The 8850-nt window shown below is 48.3% G+C and overlaps 6 protein-coding genes across 6 annotated transcripts, besides 6 other annotated features; 5 read left to right on the top strand and 1 right to left on the bottom strand.

Annotated features, from left to right (window-relative positions):
- Positions 1–667: 667 nt before the first annotated feature.
- Positions 668–689: a microsatellite.
- A 237-nt stretch (positions 690–926) lies between these two features.
- Positions 927–1310, top strand: TraAM80_09307 (uncharacterized protein; the record flags this gene model as incomplete). The annotated part of the gene is made up of 1 exon (XM_029385999.1): positions 927–1310. The coding sequence occupies one exon, from the start codon at positions 927–929 to the stop codon at positions 1308–1310; it is 384 nt and encodes a 127-aa protein (XP_029234134.1).
- Positions 1311–1333: 23 nt separating this feature from the next.
- On the top strand, positions 1334–1807 carry TraAM80_09306 (HPP family protein; the record flags this gene model as incomplete). Its single annotated transcript, XM_029385998.1, has 1 exon — positions 1334–1807. The coding sequence occupies one exon, from the start codon at positions 1334–1336 to the stop codon at positions 1805–1807; it is 474 nt and encodes a 157-aa protein (XP_029234133.1).
- Positions 1808–2096: 289 nt separating this feature from the next.
- Positions 2097–3659, top strand: TraAM80_09305 (uncharacterized protein; the record flags this gene model as incomplete). Its single annotated transcript, XM_029385997.1, has 1 exon — positions 2097–3659. One exon carries the CDS (start codon positions 2097–2099, stop codon positions 3657–3659), a length of 1563 nt encoding a protein of 520 aa, XP_029234132.1.
- Positions 3660–3940: 281 nt separating this feature from the next.
- Positions 3941–6160, top strand: TraAM80_09304 (uncharacterized protein; the record flags this gene model as incomplete). The annotated part of the gene is made up of 1 exon (XM_029385996.1): positions 3941–6160. One exon carries the CDS (start codon positions 3941–3943, stop codon positions 6158–6160), a length of 2220 nt encoding a protein of 739 aa, XP_029234131.1.
- Positions 6161–6457: 297 nt separating this feature from the next.
- Positions 6458–6478: a microsatellite.
- Positions 6479–6635: 157 nt separating this feature from the next.
- Positions 6636–7292, top strand: TraAM80_09303 (adenylate kinase; the record flags this gene model as incomplete). Its single annotated transcript, XM_029385995.1, has 1 exon — positions 6636–7292. One exon carries the CDS (start codon positions 6636–6638, stop codon positions 7290–7292), a length of 657 nt encoding a protein of 218 aa, XP_029234130.1.
- A 76-nt stretch (positions 7293–7368) lies between these two features.
- Positions 7369–7432: a microsatellite.
- A 152-nt stretch (positions 7433–7584) lies between these two features.
- Positions 7585–7648: a microsatellite.
- A 137-nt stretch (positions 7649–7785) lies between these two features.
- Positions 7786–7825: a sequence feature (A-rich).
- Positions 7826–8504: 679 nt separating this feature from the next.
- Positions 8505–8538: a microsatellite.
- A 3-nt stretch (positions 8539–8541) lies between these two features.
- On the bottom strand, positions 8542–8850 carry TraAM80_09302 (uncharacterized protein; the record flags this gene model as incomplete). The annotated part of the gene is made up of 1 exon (XM_029385994.1): positions 8542–8850. A coding segment is annotated over one exon (309 nt), but the record flags the coding sequence as incomplete, so codon positions are not given.

Genomic DNA, 8850 nt, shown 5'->3' with positions numbered 1-8850 from the left:
GAGTTCGTTCTGCGGCGGCCTCCAACGCGTCGTCCGTTCGACCGAAAACGCCTGGAACCTCAACCAGAGCGCCGCCACGGTTGTCCTCGCCCTCGTCAGGCAGTGAGGGGACACAACGACTGCACTGCCGCTTGGAGGCCTCATTGGAGCCAAAAGTTCAATTGAGGAGCTCCGTCTCCGTCTCCGTCTTTGCGTCTCCGTGCGGTGTGGAGTTGGCCGATGGTGGCCTCGTCCCTGGAGAGGTGCGTGCCTGCTCCCACGCCTAGCCGTACCCCCTGCCTTTACAAATGTGATGAATTAACTAATACGCCTGGTCGCATTCCCTCTTCTGGCAACCAGAAAGATGGATGCATGTCTGCTGGGCTGGGGGTAAGTTTGTATATTTAATTTTAATTTTTGGTTTTTCGTTATGCCTTTCCTTCAATAAACAAAGAGAGAGAATGTAATAGCAAAGGTTTTTTATTTGTTTTTATATTTTGGCTGCCGTCACTATATTCACATGGTGGCAGTGGGTGTGGCAATAATAGGACATGTGTATCTATTTTTTTGTAACAGGTTTAAGGTGCCACGCAGCAGGTCTTGCATCTTCTTTTTGTTTCAAACTGAGGGAGGATGTGTTGACGAGGATGACCGCGCAGAGGAATTCTTTACAATATTGTACGCACGTTATATATATATATATATATATACCGTTGGTTTTGGTTCCTGCTGGTTCTCTACTGTTGTATGCATGAATTGCGGTGATGCTGTGAGAAAAGAAGCACAGTGCTGGGCGTTTCAGCGTTACAACTCCCCAATTCACCAATTGTGTTTCACATTTTATTCAAATTTATTGTGCTATAAAGGTTTTGTAAGAGGAACTAACGTTTTGTCAGCCAAAGGCGTGTAGGTAGCGTATTCACGGCTATACTGTGGGCAATTGGGGGATGCGGAGCCCAAGTTCCACTGGGATTGTCAGGGCAGACGGTGAAGGTTTGGGGATCAGCCACAATCCTGATGAAGGACAGGTGCAGCATTCATTGCAAACCGTGCTTCGAGCCGAGGCCGCGTACCTCCCTAGAGATACTTCTCCCTCCATTGGCGCACGGGCCCAAGGTTCTGACGTGCATGGGCACGTAACACCCGTTGAGGAACATGCACCTTACGGAGGCACTGGGAACGAGACGCCGAACGCATCTTCTTTATTGAAGGCAATTTTAGGACTGTGGCCACCGCTGCATGAATTTCCGCGGTGGTATTGGTCTCGACTAACAGGCTACGATCGATCTAAGAAAATGTTTGGTTTTTTCCTTCGTGGGATTTATTGGTGACCTTTGTTTTTACCTGTGTTGCGATGGTTGTATTGGCGCTCATCGAGTTTTACGTGCTTCATTTACATCTAACTCACCTGAGCATTTTTCTTCCCTCTTTTGGCGCCAGTGCCACTATCCTTTTCAGTGTTCCTGGCGCTCCGGTGGCACAGCCCCGTGCATTATTTTTTTCTCACATCACGGCAGCCATTATTGGGGTTTTGTTTGCGAATATTTTTCAGTTTTTACCTAGCGAAGCGTTTGGATTTAAATGTGCAGCAGCCGTAGTGGTTGGCCTACACCTTGTGCTCTTGTGCGTAACGAATACATTTCATCCTCCTGCGAGTGCGACATGTGTGTCGGCAGCTCTTGCACCACTTAATGCGCATTATCATGATCAAGGATTTTTATTTGTCTTGTTGCCCGCTCTTCTTGGTTGTATTGTCTTGTTTTTGTGCGCGTGGATATTGAACAATTCGCTATGTAGTCGTTCTCCATACCCCAGGTATTGGTGGTGATTGCAGGCATAAAATGTGGTCAGCGATATTTAGAACGCTAGGCTCTTTTTTTTTTTTTTTTCTGCAGGCTTCTTTATTGCTTTGGTAGCCGTACTGCACTTGTTTTTCCTTTTCTCCTAGTTTCTTGATTGGAGCTGCTGGCGGCTGCAAGAACCAGAATTCTTTATTGGAGAAGAGCGTGGTATCCATTTTTTTTTGTCCTCCTTCTGAAGTTAGAGGGGGTTCAAACTCCATTTTTTGTTCTTGCTATTGTTGGGGAAGGAGTGAGGGGAGCAAGAGGAACTGCTGTATGGAGCTTTCTATCGGACTTCTTGTTGAAAGCGCTCCAAAGCAGCAACGTTACAATCGTGTGACGCACATTCTCTTTGGTCTTGATGCGAACGTGCAACTTTGCCCAGACACGCGCCGTCGGTTTTTGTCGGCTGCAGTGGAGTACCTTACGAGTGGCTTTAGTGTATGTGAGATTGATCAGTTTCGTCGTTCCTGTGAGGAGCATCCTGATTGGCCTGCGGAGGATTGTGTGATTTCTGCAGCGCAAGAAGCTTCGGTATGTGCACGTGCAGAAGCTGTCTTGCAGTCTGCCGCATCGTGCGTGGAATTGCCATTTATCGAGGATGTTGTTGGTGAATCGCATCAAACTCCTTTGGTGACAATGAAACGAGGCCGTTTAGAATCGAAAGAACTACGTGAAGTACGTGATCAGATGCGGGTGGTGGAAGCTTACGCGGATCTGCGTGACTACGGGGCAATGAGTAAGGCCATGAGTCGTCTTTCAGTATTGGCCTCATCCCTGCATCAAGCAAGTGTTATTTTGAATCGGGTGGAATCCGTCCTTGTTCAGTTGGAGGTTATCCGGCGCAGCGTGGAGCTTTGGCTGGGTGCAGGTAATCTGGAGGCGGTCCGGGGCCTTGTTGGGACCGCTACAGCCACCCTTATGACACAAGCTGCGGAGTACCTCTTGCAGGTACAGGGTTGTGGTCCATCGCCTTTGGCACCACAGCAGCGAAGCGTGGAGAATATGATTTCTGAAATGGAGGAGTACATGCTTTTTTTCTCAATTGCGCGAAGTTTATGTATGTTTGTGGATCAAAATTTTTACGGTTTTGCTTGCGTCTTCACAGAGAAAGGCCTACGAGTCGCGGGGTGGTCCCCTGCCGTTGAGGAGTTCAACAAAAAAAGGAATCATTTGCAAGTTGCCGCGTCTATCGGCGGTGCCGTTAACGCCCTTGGGCCCTTCTCGGGAGGTCACAATCTGCGACAACTTGTCGAGGCGTCGATTACTTCAGGGCCACAGTTGGGGGTGATGGTGTTATTTTCTGCCATTGCGGCGTTGCCACGCGCGGAGGCACTCGAGTTGGTTACCCGAATGGACATTATGTCTCTTTGGGAGGATGTGCCTGACGCCAGTGCACTCGTTCAGGCCTTACAACTAGCCAAATGGGGAGTATTTTTCGATGTTGCCTCCGTGCTGAACTTTTCATTTTTAAAAACCGATATTTTTGCTTGCAAGCATAGTGAGGTTCTCCACCGTTTGGTCGTACAGTCAGTCGTCTTGGGATACGCCAATGCGTTTTTACGTCTTGACATGAGGAAGGCGGCGGTTCAGTTGTCTATCCCACTTGGAGAATTACAAGAGGTCTTGCGTGAGCTTATTCTAGAAGGGCGTCTTCAGGCGAGGATGGATCTCGTGTCTTTGGTGTTAACAAGTGTCAAGTTCAATAGGGACATCGACAGCTATTCTCCACACTCCTTAGCTCTTTTGGACTGTATTCGTCGGAGCGACATGGCTATGACAGATATTGAGCAGTCGCTTCGTCTTTTGTCAATGCATCGAAATCATGCGTGGCATTGATATATATATATATATATATATATACTTTTTTTATTCATCAGTCCCATGGTCATTTCTCTTCCGGCGAAACGAGAATTACTTAATCTCGTTCGTGGTTATATTTTTTGAGTTTAGAATGAGTTGTTACTTTTTTGAACTTTGTTCGTTCTTTTTTTTTTTTTTGACCTTCCTTTGGTACTTTCCACACCTTTTTTGATTCTTATCGTTTCTGTATCGCAACTGTGGGCGTGTCACGGAGTCCCCTCCTTGCCTTCGCTTCCTGCAGGGGGCGTTGTGGGCTGATGGAGCCCCGCACAAAGGCTCCACGCCATGAGACGAAGGGAACCTCCGTAAACGCTATATTTGCCTTGACAGGTCCAAGTGCCGGTGTGTTGCACATTCGCTCGGACTCGCCCCTGCCACAGGCGGGCACTCTTGATGACGCCGTGATGTCGGTGTTAAATAGCTGCTTTGGGGCGGTGGCAGTGCTGGCAGATCAGTATTGGCGCGCTGCATCGCAACATCACACGTTGTTTCAAACCCCTGATTCTCGAGAGCAGGCGGCAGTCCACCCAGCAGTGCCTTCCACCTCTTTGTTGCTGGCCACAGGAACAGTAAAACGCCCCGACCCAAACAGCATCCCCCGCTCATTCTACCACACAAGACTAGATGCTATCTCGAACCGACGCTATGTGGTTGATCACGGTGCCCTTGTCATTGCGGCAGACAATCGTAGTGGATCTGGAGGGAAGATGTTTAACACGCTACCTCGGCAAGAGTTGGCTTCTTTTGTTGACGCAATCCCGATGTGCCACCAGCGTAACCTCTACGTTTTGGTGGACGAAAACGCCGCAGTGGACCCATTCTTTGATATCGACTGTCCTATACCATTTCCATGGTTGAAGGAGAAGAAGGGAGAAGAGACAGAATTTGACGCAGGGGAGAGACATGGGCCAAGTCCTTTACCGGTGTCAGAGGCGACAACGGCTTCTGTTGAAGACTGCCTGGGTCAAATATTACGGTTTCTGCGGGATAAAGTGGAGGCAGAAACAGGGTCCAAACTGCGGGAGTGCGTGGTGCTGACGAGCTCCGTGATTGTACAGAACGATATGAACACGAGTAGGCGTGCTGGGAGCGAGGGTATGGCGGAGGTGGGACAAGAAGAAGAGGAAACTAGTCCTTTGATTAGCTCCCGAGAGAGCAAGCTAAGTTTTCATGTTCATTTTCGTCTGGATAGCAATACTGCATTTGCCAATGTGAGGGAGCTACATAAGTTCATGTTGCGGGTTCGAGAAGAACTGGATGTGGCTCTTTCATCGACTGAAAATTCCAACTCGGTTTGCCGTTACCGTATGCTGCGGCAGTGCATTGACTTTGGTGTCTACACGCGTTGGCGGGCGTTTAGGTTGCCGTATAATGTGAAGGCCCTATCTTCTACCGGGCTTTGTCCTGTAGACGCTGCGGGGCTTGACCTAATGCGTTTGGCTGTTTCTCAGTTTTCACAGTCAATTTTTGTCCCTGAGGTTGACGTCGGCGCGGTGGCTCCTTTAGTGGTGCAGCATATAGATCTTTCTTTCTTACATCAGGTCGCTTCATCAGCACATCGACAGCATCAGCACCGCATGATTACAAAGCTTTTTTTTCTATTCAGGTTTTTGTTACCCGTAATACCGGGTAAGACTGCGATTGGCAATAAGGATCTTTTTGATTTCTTGTCCAAGTATGTGCCATGTCTCCCAATCGCGAGTGAAATTGATGAAAGGTATCGCCAAAATTTTGTATCTGCCGTGTTTGACCTTGCTGCGATTCAACGAGACAAGGCTCCCATAGGAATGGATGCGGAGTCGGATGCCGGTTCGCTTCGTCTCATTGCGTTTGAACAGAACACAGGTGAGGAACGAAGTGTGGAAAAATGTTGTGACCCCTTTGCGGTGCCGAGGCCTCCACACCGTGATGGTGTTCGTATACCTGTGCATGATAAGCATGTGAAGGAACTTGTGGCGGAAGTTTTTCGCTGCCTGTGCGCCGCATACAATGGTTGTGGTGGAGGTGGGATTATGGTTAAAGATAATCATGAAGCTAGAAGCAATCGGTGTGGGGTGACGCCCCCTATCATGGGGGATCGGGTGAGTGTGCAGTACCAGGATGGTATTCGGGCTTATTATGTGCAACAAAAAGTGTCAAGGTATTGCCTGAATCAAGGTCGTGCGCATCGTGGGACGTATCCGCAGTTATATCTGACGTACGCGTCAATCAAGCTCCGTTGTTACAGCAATGATTGTCATCATCGCTGTCTTGCGGTGCGCTGGTCGACGGGGAAAGAGGAGCAGGTGATGGGAGTAAAAGCAGTAGTCCTTCCCGTGAACGAGTGTGGGTACCCAAAGTACGAGAGGTTGACTCAGATACGTCATCTGCTTTTTCCACCACTTCCTCCAGAGGAACTGCTGAGACGCTACGGCTCTGTGGTACTTGGAGGGGTACAACCGCAGGAGTATGAGGAGGAGATGGAGGAGCAGGTGTAGGTGTAGGTGTAGGAAAGGTTAAAGGAAGATGGGGAGAGGCGCGTCGTTCTTTTTTTTTTGTTGTTGTTAATTGGTTTCTATTGTTGCGCTTGAACAGGTGAATCGCACTTGATTACATGAAAGCAATTAAAGAAGGAAACGGGAAAAAAAAGACTACGATGACAAGAAGAGTGGAGTCCCTATTTTTCTATTCCATCTCCCTGTGTGAGTCGTTATCCTTCTGAATTGTTAATGCCTATTGTTTGCTCGTCGGTGGGAGGCACGCATTCACATCAGGCAGGCCCCGCCCTCACTGCGGTGTGTGTGTGTGTGTGTATGAAAACTCTTCATGCATGACGCTTACTATTATTTGTTTTTGTTTTTGCGTGTGACCATTGTGATGATTTCATCTGCGCCTTTCACTGGATTTTCCTCCTTGGCTTCCTACCCATCTTTCTCTGCAGAATAAGCAAGCCACGCGCACAACACCTACACCATGAAGTTTGTCTTGATGGGGGCACCCGGCTGCGGGAAGGGGACACAGAGTCCTTTTATAACCCAGCGCTACGGAGTCTGCCACCTGTCAACTGGCGACATGCTTCGTGATGCCGTTGCAAAGAAGACCTCATACGGAATGAAGGCAAAAGCCACAATGGATGCGGGTGGGCTCGTGTCGGATGATATTGTCTTTGGCATACTGAAGGAGAGCATTGCGAAGCCCGAGTGTAAGTACGGTTACGTTGTCGATGGTTATCCTCGCACGCTACGGCAGGCGGAGCTAATGGAGGAAGCAGGCGAAAAAGTTGACAAGGTCATACTATTTGACGCCCCTGACGAGGTTATAGTTGCACGTACCAGCGGTCGCTGGCTGCACCGTCCTAGCGGTCGCACCTATCACGAAACATTTCTCCCGCCAAAGGTACAAGGCAGAGACGATGTGACTGGTGAACCCCTAACCCAGCGCGCAGACGACACCAAGGAAGTTGTAAAGAAGCGCCTTGAGACTTACCGTAAGGAAAATGAACCCTTGATTCTGCATTACAAGGAAAAAGGAGTTTTTGAACGTCTCGATGCCAATCGTCCTGTTGAGGCAGTGCGCAAATCAATCATGGCCATTCTCGACCCTGTTGCCATTCGCCTAGGGCTAAAATAATTTGTTGAAAGAAGAGATGTGTGTTCATCTACTTATAAGTAAAAGCCAACCCCCCAACACCCCCCTCCCATCTTTCTATATATATATATATGTATGTATATATATATATCTATATATATATATATATAGATATATGTATACATGTACGTCTTCTCCAACAACATCAAAGTCTAATCATTAAAGAAAGAGGACAAATGACTTGGCGATTAGGGACCGTGTCTTGCCTTCCATTGTTTTATTTTCTTTCTCTCTGTGTGTCTGTGGACCACAGAAGGTTTGGTTGCAGGTGCAAGTTGTTGTTGTTGTTGTTTTTTTTTTTTTCTGTCGGCGCAATTGTTGTTGTTGTTGTTTTTTTTATCCCTCTTTACTTGCAGTGGGGGTAGGGAAGTAAGAGGTGATGCATGCGCATCACCGTCTGTGCGGAAATGGATAACCGAAAGAGCTAGCGTCAGAGCCGGAAGCCTACTTTTTCCGTACACTTTATTTACTCCTATTGGTTGTTTTTTTTTTTTTCGTTTTGTGTTTTTGTTTGTCTAAATATTCTTCGTCGTGTCAATCTGTGTAAGTTTGTGCAGAACCAAGGCATGGGTGGGTGCGTTGATAACTCCAATAATTTCCGTTGAAAACGTACGTCACTGCTGCTTTTATGGTGCACACACTAACGATCACGAGCGATCATTCTCAGCTAAACCACTGTTTTGGACAAGCGGTGCGATTGTAACGATGATGGCACGTGGTCCCGGGAGTTGAGGATCTTAACGTTAAACAAAGGTATATTCAGTTAGGTCGCTGCAATTGATATTGAGGGGCCGAAGGCTGCCACATAACAAAAATGATGTTTTGCCTTGTTTAGGGTCTCTGTCGACCATTCCATTTTTCCGTAGTTTGTATGCATGGGCGTTCTACTCGCTCCGGATGCTTCTTACCGGCTAGCTGGACAGTGGAAATCGCACCTTCGTGGTGGATGTTATCGGCAACTTCTTTCTCTCTTTACCTCATTGGACCTCTTCCTCCATGCTTCCTTACACTCGCCTCTTTTTTCCTCTTTTCTTTGTGAGTGTGGGTCCGTTCTATTTTACTTGCCAGTGTCCGATGCTCATTCGACTCGTTTCCACTGCCACATCATAAATGCTGCCTTTTGAAACGTACGATCTTTTTCTTTCACGTTTTCCTCTCGTCATGTTTTTGGGCTGCCCGGAATTGCAGTTCCCGACAAAACAAGCCAAAACACAACAACAACAACACACGATCAAGTAATACACAGAAAGTACGAGCGATGATGCGCACTTCTGCCGCCTGCCTCAGCAAGGTTGCCGTCCTTGGTGCCGCTGGTGGCATTGGCCAGCCCCTTGCCCTCTTGATGAAGAACAATCCTTTGGTGTCTGCAATCAGCTGCTACGATGTTCGCGGTGCGCCTGGCGTTGCTGCAGACCTTTCCCACATCTGTTCTCCCGCCAAGGTGACGGGCTACGCCAAGGAGGACCTCAGCAAGGCCCTTGACGGCGTCGAACTCGTTGTTATCCCTGCTGGTGTGCCGCGCAGGCCGGGCATGACGCGT

This window comes from Trypanosoma rangeli (genome assembly GCF_003719475.1).
Source record: "Trypanosoma rangeli strain AM80 chromosome Unknown Tra_15.4_contig_00554, whole genome shotgun sequence".
NCBI classification, from domain to species: Eukaryota; Euglenozoa; class Kinetoplastea; order Trypanosomatida; family Trypanosomatidae; genus Trypanosoma; species Trypanosoma rangeli.
Note: the sequence above shows the minus strand (reverse complement) of the source record. Positions and strands in the feature narration are given on the sequence as shown.